The sequence below is a fragment of the Aphanomyces invadans genome (genome assembly GCF_000520115.1).
Source record: "Aphanomyces invadans strain NJM9701 unplaced genomic scaffold supercont1.9, whole genome shotgun sequence".
NCBI classification, from domain to species: Eukaryota; Oomycota; class Saprolegniomycetes; order Saprolegniales; family Verrucalvaceae; genus Aphanomyces; species Aphanomyces invadans.
In genome coordinates, this window is record NW_008580154.1 from 1,017,646 (window position 1) to 1,037,557 (window position 19,912).

The 19,912-nt window shown below is 55.5% G+C and overlaps 9 protein-coding genes across 10 annotated transcripts in view; 6 read left to right on the forward strand and 3 right to left on the reverse strand.

Annotated features, from left to right (window-relative positions):
• Positions 1-195: 195 nt before the first annotated feature.
• On the reverse strand, positions 196-1,242 carry H310_05468 (hypothetical protein; the record flags this gene model as incomplete). The annotated part of the gene is made up of 1 exon (XM_008870199.1): positions 196-1,242. The coding sequence occupies one exon, from the start codon at positions 1,240-1,242 to the stop codon at positions 226-228; it is 1,017 nt and encodes a 338-aa protein (XP_008868421.1). The 3' UTR covers positions 196-225.
• A 199-nt stretch (positions 1,243-1,441) lies between these two features.
• On the forward strand, positions 1,442-2,378 carry H310_05469 (hypothetical protein). Its single transcript, XM_008870200.1, has one exon. The coding sequence runs from the start codon at positions 1,445-1,447 to the stop codon at positions 2,285-2,287; it is 843 nt and encodes a 280-aa protein (XP_008868422.1). The 5' UTR covers positions 1,442-1,444; the 3' UTR covers positions 2,288-2,378.
• Positions 2,356-3,506, forward strand: H310_05470 (hypothetical protein). The gene is made up of 3 exons (XM_008870201.1): positions 2,356-2,676; positions 2,726-3,046; positions 3,093-3,506. The coding sequence occupies exons 1-3, from the start codon at positions 2,383-2,385 to the stop codon at positions 3,459-3,461; spliced, it is 984 nt and encodes a 327-aa protein (XP_008868423.1). The 5' UTR covers positions 2,356-2,382; the 3' UTR covers positions 3,462-3,506.
• H310_05471 (hypothetical protein) lies at positions 3,318-4,700 on the reverse strand. Its single transcript, XM_008870202.1, has 5 exons — positions 4,496-4,700; positions 4,381-4,446; positions 4,087-4,332; positions 3,934-4,035; positions 3,318-3,880 (listed from the first exon to the last, which is right to left on the reverse strand). The coding sequence occupies exons 1-5, from the start codon at positions 4,679-4,681 to the stop codon at positions 3,566-3,568; spliced, it is 915 nt and encodes a 304-aa protein (XP_008868424.1). The 5' UTR covers positions 4,682-4,700; the 3' UTR covers positions 3,318-3,565.
• A 53-nt stretch (positions 4,701-4,753) lies between these two features.
• Positions 4,754-5,878, reverse strand: H310_05472 (hypothetical protein). The gene is made up of 2 exons (XM_008870203.1): positions 5,357-5,878; positions 4,754-5,306 (listed from the first exon to the last, which is right to left on the reverse strand). Exons 1-2 carry the CDS (start codon positions 5,711-5,713, stop codon positions 4,860-4,862), a joined length of 804 nt encoding a protein of 267 aa, XP_008868425.1. The 5' UTR covers positions 5,714-5,878; the 3' UTR covers positions 4,754-4,859.
• An 82-nt stretch (positions 5,879-5,960) lies between these two features.
• H310_05473 lies at positions 5,961-9,603 on the forward strand. 2 transcript variants are annotated; one of them, XM_008870204.1, is made up of 6 exons: positions 5,961-6,909; positions 6,968-8,233; positions 8,280-8,814; positions 8,863-9,095; positions 9,146-9,265; positions 9,310-9,603. In XM_008870204.1, the coding sequence occupies exons 1-6, from the start codon at positions 5,989-5,991 to the stop codon at positions 9,571-9,573; spliced, it is 3,339 nt and encodes a 1,112-aa protein (XP_008868426.1). In that variant the 5' UTR covers positions 5,961-5,988; the 3' UTR covers positions 9,574-9,603. The 2 variants fall into 2 exon arrangements, with proteins under 2 accessions (XP_008868426.1, XP_008868427.1); XM_008870205.1 differs by having other exon boundaries at positions 8,280-9,095.
• Positions 9,604-10,603: 1,000 nt separating this feature from the next.
• On the forward strand, positions 10,604-11,380 carry H310_05474 (hypothetical protein; the record flags this gene model as incomplete). The annotated part of the gene is made up of 5 exons (XM_008870206.1): positions 10,604-10,669; positions 10,729-10,907; positions 10,956-11,070; positions 11,130-11,232; positions 11,286-11,380. The coding sequence occupies 5 exons, from the start codon at positions 10,604-10,606 to the stop codon at positions 11,378-11,380; spliced, it is 558 nt and encodes a 185-aa protein (XP_008868428.1).
• Positions 11,381-11,571: 191 nt separating this feature from the next.
• On the forward strand, positions 11,572-13,360 carry H310_05475 (hypothetical protein). The gene is made up of 10 exons (XM_008870207.1): positions 11,572-11,724; positions 11,765-11,869; positions 11,924-12,034; positions 12,085-12,149; positions 12,201-12,255; positions 12,322-12,481; positions 12,556-12,672; positions 12,721-12,870; positions 12,923-13,045; positions 13,100-13,360. Exons 1-10 carry the CDS (start codon positions 11,614-11,616, stop codon positions 13,165-13,167), a joined length of 1,065 nt encoding a protein of 354 aa, XP_008868429.1. The 5' UTR covers positions 11,572-11,613; the 3' UTR covers positions 13,168-13,360.
• Positions 13,361-14,378: 1,018 nt separating this feature from the next.
• The window catches only part of H310_05476 (hypothetical protein), a gene marked incomplete at its 3' end in the record, with an annotated part of 6,125 nt that continues 591 nt past the window's right edge, over positions 14,379-19,912 (forward strand). Inside the window, exon 1 of the mRNA XM_008870208.1 lies at positions 14,379-19,894. Coding sequence (XP_008868430.1) covers positions 14,397-19,894 — 5,498 coding nt within the window. The 5' untranslated portion in view covers positions 14,379-14,396. The remainder of the gene's footprint in view (positions 19,895-19,912) is intronic.

Consider the following 19,912-nt stretch of genomic DNA (forward strand, 5'->3'; position numbering starts at 1 on the left):
CAGCGCGCGATGCAGATTCGATTGACGTATTCCAAGTCTATCATAGCATATTTTTTTCACATGAAGGAGTAAAAGTCCCCTCGATGACGCTCGCCACTGTGAATGAATCCGCCAGTGAGAACAGCTGTTTTGCTCACTGGCGACTTTCACTGGATGATCAAATTGAAAACCGTGCCAACGACGAGTTGCCTGGTGCCTTATGTCTCCATCCTGTAGTGCACATCCCTACCATCTCAAGCTGGCCAACACGACTCGCTTCAGTTGCACATACGAGTGCCTGACGACTGCATGCATGAGTTGGAGCCACCATGGCGACCACCAGCACGCATGGGCCGCGTACACTGTCTGCAAATACACGACAATTTGGATGTGACCTCGCGACACTGCCGCGTCCAGAACTGCCGGTTGATACGGCGGTCTCAATCTGCTTGCGCAGAGAAACTTGACAACGTCGAGGGACCCAGCCCACGCGGCGCCGTACAGGGCGTCAGCGCTGCAACCTTCGGGTCGAATGCTTTGCATGTACGCAGCAACGTCGAGCCGATCGTACATGAGCGCATACGTCAGAGCGTCGCCTGTGCATCCCTCCGTTCGGTTTTCGTGCAAGAACTTGACGATATCCAAGTGGCCGTTTCGAGCAGCCACGTCCATGGCTTGGGTTGTGCAGCCTTCGCGGCGGTGATGATGCAAAAATGCCACGACGTCCATGTGGCCGTGCGCTGCCGCACTGTCCATCGCAAACACTGTGCACCCTTCGCTTCGATTGGCATTCAGAAACGACACGATGTCCAGATGGCCACGCGAGGCAGCACCGTTCATGGCTCGGACCGTGCATCCTTCTGTACGGTGGGTGTGAAGGAATTTCACGACTTTGAAGTGCCCTTCTGTCGCTGCGTAATCCATTGCATCCGACGTGCATCGAAGCTCAGGTCGAGATGAAAAGAACTCGAGGACATCCAAAGCTCCACGTTCGGCCGCAATATCCATCACAGTCGGAGTCAATCTCTCGTGCATGTGCCTGGCCATTAGGTGCAATGTGTTCATACGTGCACTTGTTTCCAAGGAGCTCAGCAAGTCGTTCACAAGACTTGCCCACTTCCAAGTCGCGTCAGATTGGCGGTACCCGCCAAGATCTTTCCACCCTCGAGCGTATGGGATAAGTACTTGGGCGGTTCCTTCTTGGTACGACGCAATGAGCTCCACAGCTCCATGCAATCGGAGGACTTGGGCAGCAGCTGCCATGTTGGATTTTGTCCTTAAAGCCGCGAGATTGTGTCACGGAATGTTCCAATCAAACAGCTCCAGGTCGTTTGTAGTCGCCCAATCAAACCGTCGATTCCGCTATCCAATCAAAGTTCATCATATGCTTGATATTCCTATTTTTATCCAATGGAATCGTGATAATCTCAACGACGGGAGCCAATCATCGTACAAGCGTTTGGCCATGTCAAGGAACAGCCGCGCCGGTAGCACAGCGCGGCCGTCGGCGGCTGGTGGATCTGCGTCGGCCCGGCGGGCGTGGTTTGATGCTTCTACAATGACGCTCGTAAACGTGGCACAGGAGCGAGCGAAAAAGGCGAAAGGAGGCAAAGGTGGCGACGACCGCAAGGAAGCGAGGCAGCGGTCGTCCGCACTATCGACGAGTTCCGACACCGTCGGTGTGTCGTTCGCTGGGGCTGCGTTCCAAGCCGACTACTTTGCATCTAAATTTACCAAGCGTGGACAGCTTGTGTACACCATTCTTCACGACGTCTTGTCCAAGAACCAAGTGGTGCTGCCACAGGCAGACACAATATCGGTCGCATCGTTTGGGGGCGGTCCTGGCACCGACGCGGCTGGAATTGTGTGGATTCAGCGTGACTTCTTCCCTTTGTCGTCGGTGCATTGCATCTTGTACGACTACGAAACCTCATGGAAGCGGTATGCGAAGACGTTGGATGACTTGTACGGCAATGCAGTGTCGGTCTCGTTCGCGCCGTGCGATGTGACGCACCCACTCGGGACCGACCCAAACCGTCGCGTCACGGACATCGAGTCAATGGACGTCCTTTTATTCTGCTTTGTGTGCCATGAAACGTCAGCACGACAGCGCAACCTGCAGTTCTACTTGGACATCGCGGCAGGCGCCCAGGCTGGGGCGCTGGTCGTGCTAGCAGACGTCAAGACCAAGTCGAAGGAATGCTTGGAGCAAGTGACGCACGCCATGAGCAGTGTTCGCCGAATCCAGCGCTTGCCGTTGTCCAAGCCCCCCACAGCTGAAGCAATCGTTTTTCGCTTTGAATCGTAATCGTTGAGCCTATCTCCGATGGCAACGATAGCTGTATTTTCCGGATAAGCGAAAATACCGGAACGAAATTCAAAATCGTTTACCAACTGACCAAAATGCCGCTCCTGCCGACTGACCCTGCCGTCGGTGTACACTCGATGGCCGGTAAAGCGTCGTGCTGCTATGTGGACAGCATGAACGTGGCGTTCGACATGGGAGTCAACTTTCTCAAGTCCGCGGTGCAAGACCACGTGTTCATCTCTCACGGCCACATTGACCACATCCAAGCTCTACCGGCGCATGCGGCCGAACGCCAACTCAACGGCATGAAACCTGCAACGTACTACATGCCATCACATCTTGTGCAGCATGTTGAGAGCATCATGGCGAGTTATTCCAAAATGCAAGAGGTTCGTGCTAAAGTTGTGGATGTCCTGTGAACACGGTGGTTCTCGGTAGACTGAAATCCAAGCGGTTCTCGTCGGCGTAGATGCAGGAGCCGTTGTGCATGTTTCGTCAAGGGTTGCTGTCAAAGCGTTTGAAACGGTGCACCGAGTGGCGAGTCTCGGCTACGTCGCGTACGCCATCTCCAAGCGGTTGAAGGCCGAGTTCGCTGGACTATCCGGGCGTGAGATCGCGGTGTTGCGAAAGCAAAACGTTGTACTTGAAGACATCGTGTGGACGCCCACTGTCGCGTACACTGGCGATACCTCCATCGAGTTCTACGACGACCCTGGCTGTTGCTCCGAATTTCTGCGCTCTCGTGTCCTCGTCACAGAGGTAAGTGTGTTGCTCGGTCTTGGACGAGCCCTGAAGTCTTGCCCAGTGCACATTTTTAGGCGACACCCCTGTCGAAGCAAAAGCCGACGAAACCGGCCACATTCATTTGAACCAACTCGCCCGCCGCCTTGCACTCTTCCAAAACATATCGTTGGTGTTGACGCATTTTTCGATGCGCTACAGCTTTCACGACATCCGAAACACATTAACGAGCCACCTCTTGCCCCGTGAACACACACTTGCGAGTCCAAGTACCCCCAATCCTCCTTCGATTGCCATCTTCATGGCACACGGAGACCGATGGGCTTCTATTTCGCATTCCGACGTGGAAGACCCCGCGGCTCCTCCACCTTTATCGACGTCTGACTCGCCACCATCAATACTAGATCATAGCTCATCGACGAAGGGACTCTGACCTTCGATACGTAACTTTACAATCAGTGGCGTTCATATACGCGGACGATGTGCCTGTCGAGCTAGAGCGAAAGCTGCCACGTATGCGAGGAGTGATTTTTGCTTTTAGTTGGCATTTTGGATGAGTTGCTGCAGTTTGTCGGCGTATTCTGCGGACTCAAAGCGGATGCAGTACGTCGTAATCTTGGACGCATCGACGAGCACCGGCATGATGATGCTCTTGCCCTTTACGACGGCACTTGGGATCGAAGACAGCAGTGAATTGAGCAGGAGCTGCGTTCCGGCCTTGAAGTCACTCGTGGCGCGCCGCATGACAACGCGACCACGCGTGGATTTATCCTTGGGCTCGAGCACCTTGAACGGTCCACCACCACACTCGACGTAATCCTTGTCTACGAGCTTGTACAGCTTGGCTGTAGTCTACGACGAATCGCACCGTAAACACATGAGGGTACACCGACAGAGACCCGTACCACAAGCAGCACATCTTCGTCCTCTTCGCCGGTCATGTGCTGGTAATCCTTGGGCAGTTCGACCTTGGGAACGATCAGGTGCTGGACTTCGACTTTGTCTGCCTACCACGCAAGGCGATGAACATGACCACAACACCTTTAACACGACTGTACTTCGGCATTCAAGAAGTCTGCGTTCGTGTCGTTTGCATCGGTCCAAGTGGAGCTTTCGTCCGTCTTGTCACCACCAAATGTTGCTGCAGTGGATTCCGACGACGACGCCGTAGTCTCAAACCCACCACTGGACCTACCAAATCCACCAGATCCAAATCCAAGCCCCGTGGAGGATGATGTCCCAAATCCACCGCTTGCAAACGCTGCAAAGCCCGTGGAAGGCGCTGTGGACGTGGGGGCGCCAGGCTGACGTCCAAGTTAGTTGTGCCTTCCTGAAGAAACGCGAGAATGCACCTGAAAAGGATTCGTGTTGGCAAATGCCGAAAATCCAAACGCGGACGTTGCTGGCGCTGCTTTGTTCTGGAGGAGAGAATATACGTCTTGAAAAGCAACAATGGTCGGTATTTACCTGGTCGTCCTTGGTGTGTGGTTTGCTTGGACTTGCCGTTTTCTTCGACGGACTCACGGGAAGGGCATCCGCCTCTTCTTCTTTGTGTCCCCGATCAGTGCCATCGTGACCTTCAGTATTAACGCGCGGACGTTTGTTCAGTGGAGACTTAGCATGTGGGGACGACATGGACGCGGCCTTGTTCATGCGGTCCAAAATGGAGTGCGAGTTTGTTGGCGGCTGGTTCGGGCCCTCTGATTGGTCCGTTCACACCGTTGCGAGAAATTTTGTATTTTTATATATATCGAAATCTTGCTCAATTTGGATATATTAAATTCATGGGCAGAAGGACCACGGGTCGGCAAATAGCCCTTCGACTCGAAGCTTAAGCATGCTGCGATGCCGCGCTGCAGGCATACGTCTGTGTCTCCTTCTCAGCGGCGACAGGCTGTAGGAAGCGATGGTCCAACGGATGCTGGCCATGCACTGACGACGGCGATGGCGACGAGGACCTGGCCCATCGTACGCTCTCATGGACGCAGTTGCAACGCGCCCTGCATTCACTGCAGGCCTCCATTGCTTGTTTGAACCGTCGTGGCGTCAAATACATGCTGGACTCAACCGGATGTGACGCCACGCATGTGTACGGCCGGGCGGTCTTGATGTTCGATGGATGGTGTGCCTGGGGCGTGTATGCTCGCGGGATGACAATCCTTTTGAGCTCCGGCGGAGGGAGTAAGGTCGGACCGTCGGAAAGTGTTGGGGGCGGTGGGGTCGGATCCGGGGATGGCTCGAGGATGGGTTTTTGCGGCCACCGCATGTATTTGTCGTCCTAGTTTCACCATTTGATTTGATGGCATTTCGGTTGTTGTGCATCCCTACCTCCCATTGCTCGTCGCCATCCACGTATCGGACAAAGTACCCTCGAGTTGGATCGTACTCGACCACATTCCCCGCGAACCATTCGCCTTCATCCGGCCAATGCACTTCCACGGCTAACCCGCATGGAAACTTTGCCAAGGGCGGCGAAGTTGTCGCGGCGTGGGCCATGCGTTCCTTGGCAGGACTCAAACTAGCAGCTTCAAATGACTCGTCATCGTACGAACTCTCCTCAAGCGGCTCCACCCCCGGTGGCTTCGTCGTTCTCCGTGGAGACCTGGACTGACGCCGCTGCACCGCGCCATCGCTCTCAACTTCGTCCTCCACGAATTCGTCAAACGATTCGTTGTAATCGCTCATTCCTCCAACTCCAGGTCAGACTCGGTGAAACTGGTGGCGGTTTTCTTCCACGCGGCGAATGCGCCACTTGACGCGCTTTCATGCCAATCCCTTCTTGCTTCGAGCTGCGTCCTGCAGTTCCTGTGGTCGTTTGTCGTCGACGCCACCTGCCGTCCGCACGCCGACTGCTACTGGGACATACCCAGTTGCAGGCCACGTCACCCTCTTATCCGGATGGAAGAGATTATCCGGTTCCTGTCGTTTGTGGCCGACGTGGTGAAAATCCACGCATCAACATGGCGAAAACTCCGGGAAGTGGCAAGGGGTCCAAGACACCGCCATCGCGCAGTCAGAGCAGTAAAATGGACAACGCGGCGCTCATAGAGGAGATCCAGCGCCTCCAGCCACCGCCACAACAGCCGACACAGTGGAGGCGGTGGCTGGGTGCAGCAATTCTTTTCGTGGCAGTACACTTCGCGCTCGTGGTAATGCTCTTGCAGGACGCCGATCCTGGATATTACTACTCGAAGCGGTACCCAAACATTGGGAACATCGACTTCGCAACAGATGCCCCGTTCATGGGATACCCTCCGATAGACGTTGTGTACACGTGGGTCAATGGGTCAGACCCTCGATGGAAGCGGGAGAAGGATCACTGGCATCGCCGATGGAAGGCGCAGATTCAAGGTGAAATCTTTGACGAAACGGACGACTCCGTAGTGTTTGATGCGTCCGCCGCGGCAACGGAGAATCGGTTTCGCGACAATGAAGAGCTGCGATACTCGCTACGATCGATCGAAATGTACGCGCCGTGGGTGCGCCACGTGTACTTGGTCACGGACGGTCAGATCCCGAACTGGCTCAACGTCGACTCTCCTCGGCTCACGATCGTGCCGCATCGAAGCATCTTTCTCAACCAGTCGCACCTGCCCGTGTTCTCGTCGCCTGCAATCGAAGCCAATTTGGATAACGTCCCTGGGCTGTCGTCGCACTTTTTGTATTTCAACGACGACGTGTTTCTCGGCGCCCCAGTCACGCCAGAAGATTTCATCTCGCCTTCGGGCATCCAAAACATCTACTTGTCTTGGGAAGTGCCGGAATGCAACCGTGGGTGCAGAGAATCGATGCTCGCCAACAACGTGTGCGATCCCTTGTGCAACACGACTGCGTGCGCGTTTGACATGGGCGACTGTGGCTGCCACGAAATTCCCACCTCCGTACGCCAACTCGATTTTCTTCCATGACCGATCCATTGGCTCGTCACGCCAGTTGTAGGACCCGCTAGTCTACGACGTCCTCTGCACACCTCCACCGCCGACAGAAGACGCCACCGACGAAGCGTCGAGCACCGCTACACCCGCCGTCGAGCCGGAAGTGACGGCAAATCCGGTCCACTGCGTCGACGGGTGTTCGTGGACGTGGATCGGCGACGGAGCGTGCGATGTGTTGTGCAACGTCAGCCAGTGCGCATTTGACGCGGGCGACTGCTCCTTGCGTGCGCTGCAAGACCTCCCGACGCTCAACCTGACGACGGAGTCCCCCAACACGACGTTCGGCGTGTACGTGCCTTTGCCATCCAACGCGCTTGTCGTACACTTGCCCACGCCGTTCTTCGAATACCTCGATCGGTCAACTCTAGTCGGCACGGACCTCGTCCGCCACGCCGTCCTTCTCGAGCAAAACATGACTCTTGTGCTAGTGTTTGCCAGGGACGACACGACGGGCTCCCCAACGAACGGCGCTGTCATCTCTGTCGAAGGCGAGCTGGCCGACGAGTCGACGGCGGTGTGGACGTTGCATGTGCTCCGCGGAGATCGCCCGATGAATCACGACGGCGCCTTCACCGTGCTCTCATCAGACTTGGAAGATGTGCAAATCTCACGTCGCCCCCACGCGAACCTGCCGGCACTGGTGGATTTGCAGGTCGCATTGCCGTACCACGCGGTGCCAGATTGGTCCATGTCGCTGTTCGTGACGAACACGCTCGAGCCGACGATGTCGAGCATTTGCCCACCGATTCGACCGGAACCAAATGTTGCAGCGCGGCCTGAAGGTGAGCTTCCTGTCGACCCGACGGCCGTCCATTGTGTGTTGGATGATCGCTACGTCATCGTGGAGTGGCAATGGAATGCCACGTCCGACAACGGATCGTTTCTCAGCGGTGAGATATGCACATTCAACGGACAGATAAAGTCGTGTGCGCTTGCGGTGTTGTCACTGGAAGGCGGAGTGCAATGGGTCTCGATCCCGCCTCCACGCAAGGCCGCCCTGCCGTCGATCGAGTGGACGGGGGAATGGGATTCATATGATGATTGCGACGTGCTCGACTGGTTTTACGGGACTGCGGGCGTTTTGCGTGGCCAGTGTTCTTTCGTGCCCAACACGAGCGACGCGTCGCCGTTCTTGCCACCGGTTCCACCAGACGTCCCGGCGGTCGATCCAGACGTCACGAAGAAGGCGAAGGCGATGTGCTCCAGCATTGCCCGGCGCTTGAAAGCCCGAGCAGACGAAGATGCTTCGTCGTCGTGGGTGTTGTCCAAGGTAGGCGTGATGGCCGTTGCGTTGTCGGCTTGATGCAACGCGGTAGATTCGAGACGGGTGGTTGGCAATCATGGCGCTTTTGCGAGTGAACACGTTGGAATCGATGGACGTGCCGAGGCATCACATGCTGTCGACGGACGACGTGGCAGCGTGCGAAGCGTACTTTGCGTCGAACCCGGTGGAGCTGCCGTCGTTGCCGAAAGACGACCACGCGGCATCATCGACGGACACGTTTGGCGACTCGCTTCGTTTTGTGAACAAGCTGTACAACGCCAAGTTTGGCAAAATCGACGGCCCGTTCCGTCGGCGGGTGCCGTCGCACATGCCGCACTTCATTCAGAAGCACGTGCTCACTGAAATGAAGAGTCAGTGGGCGGCAGAGTTCAACGCGACGTCGAGCCACCGCTTCCGCCACCCCCAGGACATGCAATTCAGCTTTTCGTACATGTACTATGTCGTGAACCGGCACAAGGTGCATCCGCCGACGATTGAAGAGATCTTTGCCACGTACATCGACGTGAATCACGACGGCATGATTGACGAGCACGAAGCATTGAGTGTTGCGTCGCTGCTGACCACAGGTTTGTGATTCCCACGGCACGGAATGAAATGATGGCGTCGTGGGGTAGCCGAACACCCGTCCGAGGCCGACATTGCCGACGTCAAGGCGTGCATTACGCCCAACACGACCGAAACCAAGCGCGAGGAAGTGCGACGGGATGGCAAGGTCACCGTCATCGAGACAATTCAGCCACATTTGACGCTCGACAGTCTGCGCGCGTGTGAGAACGTCACGTCGCGGTTGATTGAGACCGCGACGAAGCGATTGCCGCCGACGCACGCCATGATGTCGGAGAAGCAGGTGGGGGGGCGTCCTGTGGCTCTCTCGCCCACCATGTCGTGCCGTCGTAGGTGACGTTTCATATGCTGAGCGATCAATATCGCACCGCGTGGAACCAACTGCTCAACACGCGGGCAAAACGAACGAAGTTCATCTGCATCAACGACGACATGAAGTTCCCTTCCGTGGCGGTACTTGCCAACGCTTGGTCGAGAGGCTGAACCGGCTGCTCTAGGTCGGTAACATTTTGAACGATTTGTTCACGTCGCTGTGGCCGCACCGGTCGCAATTTGAGCTACCGTACCACTTGAAGAACCGATTTGGACATGTCGACGACCTGGCTGCAGCCGTGCACACGCAGCGACTGGTGCTTGGACTCGTCGTTGCTGCCATCGTTGTCATTATCGTCTTGTACGTGTGCGATCCTCGACAGGAGAGGAGCGGCTTCGAGGCGAATCCTCGGGCAAACGACGACGCCATTGGCGAGGGCCACATGTAATTCACGATATTAGACGTTTGTGTGCACCAACTTTGTCGTGTTGATGGCGGAAGCTGGCGAGTGCTTTAGGTCATGGACGTGGTGCGGTAAGATAGCTTCACCCCGTGCTGGTCCGTACTCGTCCCCGACAAAACCCATCGTGAAATGGAAGCCGTAAATTACATCCTCGTCATCCCGATTGGCAGTACGTGATGCCCTTCTGCACGCTGCGCTTCGGTGGTGGCGCCCTTTGTCGCCTACTCCTGCAACGACTTGCACTCCGCATGGTCGATTCAGCGCGATGACCATGCACATTGTGTTGGCAATCCGTCGAGCGTGCTATCGTGACGTACGTGCAGTCGCCACTGCAGCAGTGGGGGAGGGTCCCGACCTTCGTCGATTGCTTTCCTATGCGATATTTGCCGATGGCAGCGACCGGGTCGGCGCCATGCTGGGTTCATATCGCCAACGTCGCCCAGGCGAACGACAACCCCGAGGGCACAACGTGGACTTCCAAAGTAGGCCAAATTGTCCTTCCACTACAAGATTCAAAGCCTGCGCACGTGCATTTTCTCGGTCGATTTGGCTCTGCCACTTGTTTCGTTCTTCACACCAGTCGCCACCGGTCTCAACAACATGTCCTGCATGTTTCTAACCATCGGCCAAGACACTGCGACGACGTCCTGATCCAATGCTTGTTCACGTATCTGCTTCACGACAGCCTGAGGCTCTCCCAGACTCCAAGGTCGATGTTGACGTGCTCGACCCTTCGTGGCTGCTAGGGCTCGTGTGCGTCGGTTATGCCGCGCATCCCTTGGTTCGATCGAACCCAGTCGACCTCTTCTTTCCTAGCTACCAGTTCAGCTTCAACGGCCGTCTCATCCTTCGCCGCATGAAGGAGGTCGGGAAGGTTGCTAGCTAGTAGTACTAGTAGTTGATGTTTGTGCTCTTTTACAGATATTTTATATAGCTTCCCGCGATAGTTTATATATATTTAACACATTGAATATTCGGTTTCACAGGCTGCATTTTGACAAACTTGCACAACAGCATGGATGCTGCCATCGAGACAGGAGTGATCCACTTCGACGCCGATGCATACATCTGCACAGCATCGGTATGGAGCGAGACGACTCATCAGCATGCGGACTCTTCGAATGCATGTTGTTTTCGCAGGGGAACAAGATTTGCCGGGACTCGACGCTCTGCTGTACGAAGAATATCCTCCTACGAGGCAAAACAATCATCAACGCAGGAACCATTCTACGAGGCGACCTGGCCAAGATATCGCTTGGGAAGTTCTGTGTGATTCGAGAAAAATGCGTGCTGAAACCTCCACCCAAGATGCTACCGAGGTACCGGTCCAATGCACCTGCCTGCAACTCATCCAACGTTGCTTGCAGCGGGCTCATGTTCATCCCACAAACGCTTGGAGATCACGTGTACATCGGAGAAGGGTCCATTGTAGAAGGTGCACGCATTGGATCGTGCGTGCAAATCGGGAAGAACTGTGTCATTGTACGATCCCCACGTTGATCGCAACTTCTAACGGCCCTGACGGTTCGTCCCTTGTGCAGGGAAAGCGAGTGATCATTCGGGATTGCTGCTTCATTGCAGACAACTCTGTCATTCCCCCAGACGAGATCATCCCCCCATTCACGTACGTGAGCGGCATTCCAGGTACAACACCCCGTTGCATTCCTTTCAACCTGCTCACTTCACTGCATGCCCAGCGAACTTGGACAAGGAGCTACCTGAGGCGACACAGGACCTGTTCGTGGGCCAAATCACGCGATACTTTGAAAACTTCCGAGCTCGAAAGAAGTAGATTTGGAAATGTATGACCGACCTTCTACGTTCTTCTCCGTGCGCACACCACATCTAGCGGTTCTAGGTCTCACGACCCCACAAGAGTTTCCCGTCGCAACTCCTTCCCAAACATATCCACAATTATGCTGCGTTGCTCTTCGTATACTTGAAAGTCATGTGAATACCTTGCCTGGTTGTCAAGTGCTATATATAGCCGTACCCCGCGCGCGGCACGGAAAGATCTCGCGGGCGATGTTCTTGGACGAGGCATCTCGCATGCAAAACTTTCGCCAAGTCGGCACAAAAGCCACTGGCCAGCTGAAGAAAGGGGCTGGCATGTCCAGGCAGCACGCGGATGCGTCGGTAAGTTTGGACAACTCGTCGTTCCTGACCATCTCGACAGCGGACGACGTCGTCGATTCCGTCCAAGTTCGAAACGATTCTCAACTTGGGAGAGCGAGAAACAAACGCATTTGGTAGCCGTACGAACCGGTTTGGCGAACCTGAGGTGCGCTACCGCGGCTGTGTTGTCGTCTGGGTGCATGACGATGGTGGCTGCTAGAACGAGCTCCCTGGACCAGGCGCGTACTACAAACCACCGTCGATGGTCGTCACGCATGCAAAATCTGGCTCTGTTTCGAAGAAAGGCATGGGCACTGGCTTTGTATCCAAGGCACACTCGGGCCACCATGGTTTCGTCCCCGTCATGGTGTCTCGCATTAGGTCAAGCGATTCAACGACTCGAACCACGACCCCGTGCCAGGACCTGGGCAGTACACTGCGACGATGTACCGCTCCTAGCGTGCGGGGTCGAGTGGACTTTGACGGGCTGTGACTAGGCTGGAGAAGTCGAATTTCAACCGACGAATTGGACTCAGCAGCTTTGCGCGTGTGGTATGGAAAGGCTTGCATGGATACTCGTTGTGCGACCGCGGTTGGCAGCATCACGGGTTGCTGCAGGAGCGAATGGCGAACCAGTCTGCCGGCAGTGCGCCCGGCCCTGGCGAGTACAACCAGGCAGTAGACGGGTTCGATGCCCGTGTTGAGAAAGGAAGTCGGTCCGTGTTTGCGTCTCGAACGAATCGAGGGTTTGTGCCACGCGCAGAGGGACCAGCGCCAGGTACGACACGAATGTAAACGCATGGAACGAGTTGGTACCTCCACATGATGCGTGGGTGTTTCGATGGATGCCAGGGCAATACGAAAACGTGCTGGCACTGGAGCAAGAGATCCGTCGAGGGCAATCACACGCGCAGAGCATCTTCAAATCGACCGTGCGACGGGTGGAAACGCCCAAGCAGAGTGTTCCAGGTACAGATGCGAGGAGTCATGGATGCATGCCGATGATCGATTGTCTAGGCCCGGGGGCATACAGAGTGGAAGCAGCAGAGCATTGCCTAAGACATGACACGACTGCACAAGCCCAGGCGAGCAGCATGTTCAAGAAAGGAGCGGCCGATCGATTTGGCCGCGCACTCGAGCGGAAAACAGACGTATTTGAAGTCCCCGGTATGATCATGGTCGCCGCTCCATCGCGTGATCCTCCTCGTTGCTTGAGTAGGACCGGGTGCGTATGCAAGCGACCGCGACGAAGCTACGACGTCGTCAACAGTCGCATCGTCTGTGTTTAAGTCCAACGTCAAGAGATCGCAAGGGGAACGAGCGACAAAAGCCCCTGGCCCTGGTACGTCTCTATTCTGCATGTGCAATTCGGCCTCGAACTCAATGCCCAACGTAGCGTTTTACAAACCGAGCAGTCCTGGGAAGAAGTCGCATTTGCTGAATGGGACTAAGAAGTGGCTCTAACGTCATCCCAACCCCACCGGCAATCCATTGACTGCTCACCGAGGCGTCGCGGCCGGCCCATCTTCGCACAGATCGCTCGCTCCACCGCTCGATCGGTTGTGGCAATTGTTTGCGTTCACTCCCGATGGCTCTAATCGCCAGAGTAACGTCCCATGTGGCAAATCGAGGTCGGCAGGTTATATTATTATCTGCAGTTGAGTATGGTCAGCGCAAAGAGTAAATAAATTCGTGGTAAGATCCCACCCACGTGGAACTGTTCGGAGCCGCTGCCACGCGAGGCGAAAAACCCTATTTAAGAATTTACCTTATTGGACCGAGTGGTTCAGCACTTTATCGTGGGATTTCAAAATATGAAAACAGGCCTGTCCAGCACGCAAACTTCCGTTGCCTATGTATGTCGTTTTAGGTGGGTGACCTTCATGTGTGGACAATGGGGCACATTCGGATGTCCTCCCGAGGCTCCAGGATGACGTTTTTACCATTTTGTTCCATCATGGACTGAAAGGGGGGCGGCGTCCACGGAAGTGACGAACCTGGCTTGCAAAGAGTGTTTGTGGTGCACACCGTCAATGTAGTGTCATTTCAGCTTCAGCAAGTGACAAGGTTGAACTGCTAGTAGGACGTATACGATGCTGTCGTTTGCTTTGGCACCATCACGAGGATTAGCGAGCAGGTATGTCTCATCAGTCGACAGCTCAGCCGCCTCCATGACACAATCACGCGTATGAGCGAGCACATGGTACGCCATTAACATTAGATGAACCACCGTTCTTGAGAAGTGTCACACGCCACACAACCTAATCTCGCTGTTGCAGCGCAGCACGACGAGCCTACATTCCTGCATCATTCCGACAGTCAGGTGTATGACGATGGGGACAACGTTGGAGGTCAAAATGCATTTCTTCTCTGTCGGTGGCACCTTCCATTCAACTTCGCGGCAGCGTTTGACAGAGTACCATGCCAACGTTTTATTCAAAAACCCAAATAATGCATGTGATACGTAGCATCCAGTAGAGTGAAGATCGCAGGCATGGGGCGCACCAGACCCTGACCTCATATTTAGGGTATCCAAATTTGTTTAGGGATTTGTCCCAGCGCTTTTACTTGAAGGACACACACTTCGGGCGGCCCAATACAAATTTCAAGTATATTTGGATCTGAGTGAGTTCACATGCCTTCGGCTGACGTTGGCAACACTCGCGCGCGGTCGATGGACATCAGTTTTGAAAATGAGTCCGGGTTCCGACATCCAAGGCGCGCCTTTGATGGAGAACCAAGTGCTACCGCCCATGCGGCGAGGATACACGTCCACGTTGCTGCGGAAGAACTTCTTGCTAAAGAAGAAACACCCGATTAAGTGGGCGCTCGAAGTCCTCCTCCCTGTTGCACTCATCGTGCTGATGGGCGGCCTCAAAACCCTCACAGATGATGTCAAGGTCCCTGATGGCTGGTCCACGGACAAAGCCGCCCCCGACAACGAAAAGATCGGCACGAGCTACTCGCTTTTCCACGTCGACACTATGTTTGGCGTGCCGCTACCCAAATTTTATCAAACGGAAGGCACGGTGTCGGGCTTGTTGTTGCAAATGGCAACGAAGTCGTGGGACTCGCGCAAGGATTCGAAAGGCATGACGGCTGAGCAAAACACAGTGTGTTCCGCCGCTGCCTACTCAGGTCTTGTGAACGCCAACGTTAAGTCCCCGTTCGCGTGGCCTGATATATGCCGTGACAATGTCATTCCTCAGAAACTCGCCATTGCGCCCGACAACGACTTCACGCGCAAATACTTTCTCGAAACTCTGAGTCGTTGGTACCCTCGCGTTCCCCTCGACGCGAACAGCACTCTGGTGGTTCCATCGATCGCCGATTCCGTCATGTTCTTTGCCGACGAAACCGCGCTGGACGCGTACATCACGAATGTCCAGTACGCCAAGAGCTTTGCGACTCCACGCATTGCTGCCGCGATCGTGTTCAAGACGACTCCGACGACCTTGGGCTCAGCTGGCGACATTGATTACAACATCCGCCTCAACTCGACCTTAGGACGCGGTGGGGTTACTGGCGACGTGCCCCGCACGAACCTCGAGCCATTTTTGCCCCTTCAACGCTCCATCAACCCAGACTCGTACACCCGATATGCCAAATCGGGTTTTATGACGTATCAAACCCTCGTGACACGATTTGCACTCTGCATGCCCGACTGGAACGCCGAAACGCGGACGACGACCGGCGCCTGCACGCAAGAAACATCGGTCATGAACGGCACTGCCGTCGACGACATTAAGTTGGTCTCGTCGCAGCTCCAGGCGGATCTGAATGTGTTCTTGTCTGTTATGTCGTACATGAACTCGACCAAGAAGACCTTCAACATCGCGTCGGTACCCGTCGCAGCACTCTCGTCGCTGGCCAAGCCCTTGCGTCAAATGCCGCAACCCGTGGGTGGCGCCTCTGTCTTTGCGTTTCCGATCCAATCGTTCACGTCGTCGCCGTTTTACCAGTCGGTGAAGGACTTTTTCGGCCTCGTGTTTGTGCTTTCGTACTTGCACGCGCTGTCGTCCGTGTTGGTTGCGCTCATCTCGGAGAAAGAGACCAAGGCCCGCGAACTCATGAAGATCCTCGGTGTCCACGAAAGCGCGATCGTCGTGAGCTGGTATATCACGTACGGCGTCATCTTCATTGTGGCAGCCCTCCTGCAGGCAGTTGTGGGCAAGTTCGTCCTGTTTGCCAACTCAAGCGTGCTCCTGCTGTATGTGTTCTTCCTCTTCTTTGGGTGGGCTGTGCTTGCGTATGGGTACATGATCTCTGCGATCTTCTCCAAGTCCCGCACTGGCACGTACATCGGTATGATTGGGTTCTTCGCCATGTATCTCGTCACGGCTGGGTTCAACGACACAACCACCGCCAAGTCCAAAGCGATCGCGTGCTTATTTGCGCCCGCGGCGTTGACGTTCGGTGTGAAGAGCTTGGCCGAGTCGGAGGCGAGCGGGATCGGAATCACCAGTGCCAACGCGGGCGACGAAATCAACAACTTCAAGTTTACGACCGCGATCGTGTTTCTCTTCATCGACGTGATCTGGTACACGCTCATGGGGTTGTACTTTGAGCGCGTGGTGCCAAAAGACTATGGTGTGACGGAGAAATGGTATTTCGTCGTGTCGCCGTCATACTGGCGCAAGAAGTGGACGAAGAAAACGCCGACGGCCAAAGCGGTGCCTGTGGACGCGACTGTTGCGCTTGACGTGAACAGCGACAACATCGAGAGCGTTGGGATGGACCTCAAGCAGCAGGAAGCCACGGGTGACGCACTCCAAATCCAAAACCTCCGTCGTGTGTTCAGTGTGCCGGGCGGCGAGAAAGTCGCCGTGAAAGGCATGAACTTGACCATGTACAAGAACCAGATCACGTGCTTGCTCGGCCACAATGGCGCTGGCAAAACGACGCTCATCTCGATGTTGACTGGGATGATTCCAGTGTCGAGCGGTGATGCCACGATCAACGGGCTCACTCTCAGCGAAGACTTGGGTGACATTCGCCGATCCTTGGGCATGTGCCCACAGCACGATGTTCTGTATGCAGAACTCACAGTGTACGAACACTTGATCTTTTACGGACGCATCAAGGGGTACCGCGGCAAGGCGTTGGAGGACGAGGTCGAGCACAAGATCAACGAAGTCGGTTTGACCGAGAAGCGCCACGTCCGGTCGACGGAACTTTCTGGCGGGATGAAGCGCAAGTTGAGTTTGGCAATTGCGTTGCTCGGAGACAGCAAGATCGTGTTTCTGGACGAGCCGACGTCCGGGATGGACCCGTACAGTCGTCGTAGCAGTTGGGAGATCATCATGAACAACCGATACAACCGCATTGTGGTGCTGACGACGCACTTCATGGACGAAGCGGACATTTTGGGCGACCGCATTGCGATCATGGCGGAGGGGGAGCTCCGGTGCTGCGGGTCTTCCCTCTTCTTGAAGAACCGGTACGGCGCCGGGTACAACTTTTCCCTGGTCAAGACTGAACGATGCAACACCCCCGCATTGATCGAGTTTGTCCAGCGCCACATTGGGGACGCCACCAAGGTCTTGAGCAATGTTGGGACGGAAATCTCGTTCCAGTTGCCGCTGGACTGCTCGCACTTGTTTACCCACATGTTTGCCGAGCTCGACAACCAACTGGAGGTCCTCGGCGTGCTGTCGTACGGCATCTCGGTGACGACGATGGAGGAGGTGTTTATCAAGGTAGCTGAAATTGGCGACGTGAGCCAGCAGCACACGTTGCAGAAGAAGGACCCCACGACGACGCAAGCCGCGTCCAACTCTGGCAGCGCTGGCTTCAAATTGGCCGAGCAAGCGCCAAATTCGGCACTCACCATGTTTTTCATCCACTTTCGAGCACTTTTCAAGAAGCGCGTCCGCACAGCCAAGCGTGACAAGCGTGTTGTCATGTTCGGGACGGTGCTCCCCATTGTGTTTCTCGTGCTTGGGATTGCTTTGTTGAAGGCGAGTTCGCTGACGCGAAACGACCCGGGCTTGCTGCTCAACACGGCCCCATACCCCCTGAAAGAAAACACCCCTGTGCCGTACATGTGCCAGTCCGATTGGATGTGCGATGCTGTGAACCAAATCTCGACGGCAAAACCCCAAGCGATTCTTGGGCTGGACAAGCAAGTGTATTCGCCTGAACCAACCGTGTTTGGCGTCAAGTACACCAACCTCACGGGGGCCGACACAAACAGCTACAATGTCCGCACCGGCGACGAAATCTTCCAGCGCGGGTACGGCAAGTCTGGCGATGGTCCTGTTGTTGGCCAGTATGGTGGTTACGTTCTCTTGGGCGATTCCAAGACTCGATCGTTTGGGTACAATTTAGCGGTCAACACAACGGCCGTGCACGCCGCCATTGTCCACAAAGCGCTCATGGACGAAGCACTGTATCGAACCGTGACTGCCAACTCCAATGTGAAACTCACGTGCACAAACTTGCCGCTGCCGTTGACCGACTCGACCAAGATTCTATTCACGACGATCGTGTCATTCACGACGTCCGTGTTTGTGGTGCTGGCGTTCGCGTACTTTACAGCGTCCGTCGTGCCATACCTGGTCAACGAAAAACACCCGAGCCACAACTCCAAGCACCAGCAACTTGTGTCCGGCGTGAGTTTGCCGGCCTTTTGGCTCGCCAACTTTGCGTGGGACTTGCTCTTGTACTCCGTGCCGTGCGTGTTCGGTCTGATGGCGATCTACTTTTTCGACATTACACCTTTCACGGGACGCGAGTGCTCGTCGTGCGCCGGGTCTCCGTTCGCCGCGCTCATCGTGATCTTCGTCCTTTTTGGGTTTGCCATCGTGTCATTCTGTTACATCTTGTCGTACTTGTTCACGGATGCCGCGTCGTCCCAGACGTACATCATCATGACGCACTTCATGGACGAAGCGGACATTTTGGGCGACCGCATTGCGATCATGGCGGAGGGGGAGCTCCGGTGCTGCGGGTCTTCCCTCTTCTTGAAGAACCGGTACGGCGCCGGGTACAACTTTTCCCTGGTCAAGACTGAACGATGCAACACCCCCGCATTGATCGAGTTTGTCCAGCGCCACATTGGGGACGCCACCAAGGTCTTGAGCAATGTTGGGACGGAAATCTCGTTCCAGTTGCCGCTGGACTGCTCGCACTTGTTTGCCCACATGTTTGCCGAGCTCGACAACCAACTGGAGGTCCTCGGCGTGCTGTCGTACGGCATCTCGGTGACGACGATGGAGGAGGTGTTTATCAAGGTAGCTGAAATTGGCGACGTGAGCCAGCAGCACACGTTGCATCCCCGCCAACACAAACAAATTGATGTGAAGTCTGAACAATTCGAGCTGCAACGACCACGTTTCGTCGACCACTTCCGCGCGCTCTTTCTCAAGCGGCTGCGTACGGCCAAGCGAGACAAGCGCGTGGTGTTGTTTGGCGCTTTGCTTCCGATCTTGTTCATGACGCTCGGCGTCGTCCTTCTCAAGTACAGCTCGCTGACGAAGAACGACTTGGTGTTGGATGTCGACACAAGTGGCTACCCCCAGGGCGGGGCGAGCCCGACGCCGTACTTCTGCACAGGGAACGACAACCAGTGCACCTCCATCTTCTCCAAACTTCGAGGAGGCATCGCACAACGCGTCGCGATTGCTCAATTGCCGGTGTACCCGTCGAACACGCCGACCGTGTTCAACATCTCGTACACGAATCCGAGCATCAACGCGTCCGACACTACGGGGTTTTGTCTGCGCGCTGCCGAGGAAGCATTCCAACTAGGCCATGGCGCCGCCAAACTCCAAGGCCAGTACGGAGGATTCGTGGCGCAGTCCCTTCCGTCACTCAGCGTGTTTGGGTACAACCTCATGGTCAACACCACCGCAACGCACTCGGCCATCGTGTTCAAGGCATTAATCGACGACGCCTTGGTGCAGTCGTTTGCGTCCAAGGAATCGGTCTACTTGAGGGTGACCAACCATCCGCTTCCACTCACGTCGGCGTCCAAGATGCTCTTCACCACGTTCTTGTCGTTCATCGCGACGATCTTCATCGCGATCGCGTTCGCGTTCTTTACAGCGTCCGTCGTGCCGTACCTGGTCCACGAAAAGCACCCGAGCCACAACTCCAAACACCAGCAGCTCGTGTCCGGCGTGAGTTTGCCGGCCTTTTGGCTCGCCACGTACGCATGGGACATGCTCTTTTACTCGATTCCGTGTGGGTTTGGCCTTCTCGTGAT

Coding starts and splice junctions, on each gene's coding strand:
- H310_05469 (XM_008870200.1), top strand. CDS start 1,445: ATGTCAAGGAACAGCCGCGCCGGTAGCACAGCGCGGCCGTCGGCGGCT.
- H310_05470 (XM_008870201.1), top strand. CDS start 2,383: ATGCCGCTCCTGCCGACTGACCCTGCCGTCGGTGTACACTCGATGGCC. Junction 2,677..2,725: donor GTTATTCCAAAATGCAAGAG/GTTCGTGCTAAA, acceptor GGTTCTCGGTAG/ACTGAAATCCAAGCGGTTCT. Junction 3,047..3,092: donor CTCGTGTCCTCGTCACAGAG/GTAAGTGTGTTG, acceptor AGTCTTGCCCAG/TGCACATTTTTAGGCGACAC.
- H310_05471 (XM_008870202.1), bottom strand. CDS start 4,681: ATGAACAAGGCCGCGTCCATGTCGTCCCCACATGCTAAGTCTCCACTG. Junction 4,447..4,495: donor CACACACCAAGGACGACCAG/GTAAATACCGAC, acceptor TCTCTCCTCCAG/AACAAAGCAGCGCCAGCAAC. Junction 4,333..4,380: donor CCAACACGAATCCTTTTCAG/GTGCATTCTCGC, acceptor CTTGGACGTCAG/CCTGGCGCCCCCACGTCCAC.
- H310_05472 (XM_008870203.1), bottom strand. CDS start 5,713: ATGAGCGATTACAACGAATCGTTTGACGAATTCGTGGAGGACGAAGTT. Junction 5,307..5,356: donor ATGGCGACGAGCAATGGGAG/GTAGGGATGCAC, acceptor TGGTGAAACTAG/GACGACAAATACATGCGGTG.
- H310_05473 (XM_008870204.1), top strand. CDS start 5,989: ATGGCGAAAACTCCGGGAAGTGGCAAGGGGTCCAAGACACCGCCATCG. Junction 8,234..8,279: donor CGTCGTGGGTGTTGTCCAAG/GTAGGCGTGATG, acceptor GCAACGCGGTAG/ATTCGAGACGGGTGGTTGGC. Junction 9,266..9,309: donor TGAAGTTCCCTTCCGTGGCG/GTACTTGCCAAC, acceptor CGGCTGCTCTAG/GTCGGTAACATTTTGAACGA.
- H310_05475 (XM_008870207.1), top strand. CDS start 11,614: ATGTTCTTGGACGAGGCATCTCGCATGCAAAACTTTCGCCAAGTCGGC. Junction 11,725..11,764: donor GGCAGCACGCGGATGCGTCG/GTAAGTTTGGAC, acceptor CCATCTCGACAG/CGGACGACGTCGTCGATTCC. Junction 11,870..11,923: donor ACCGGTTTGGCGAACCTGAG/GTGCGCTACCGC, acceptor GGTGGCTGCTAG/AACGAGCTCCCTGGACCAGG.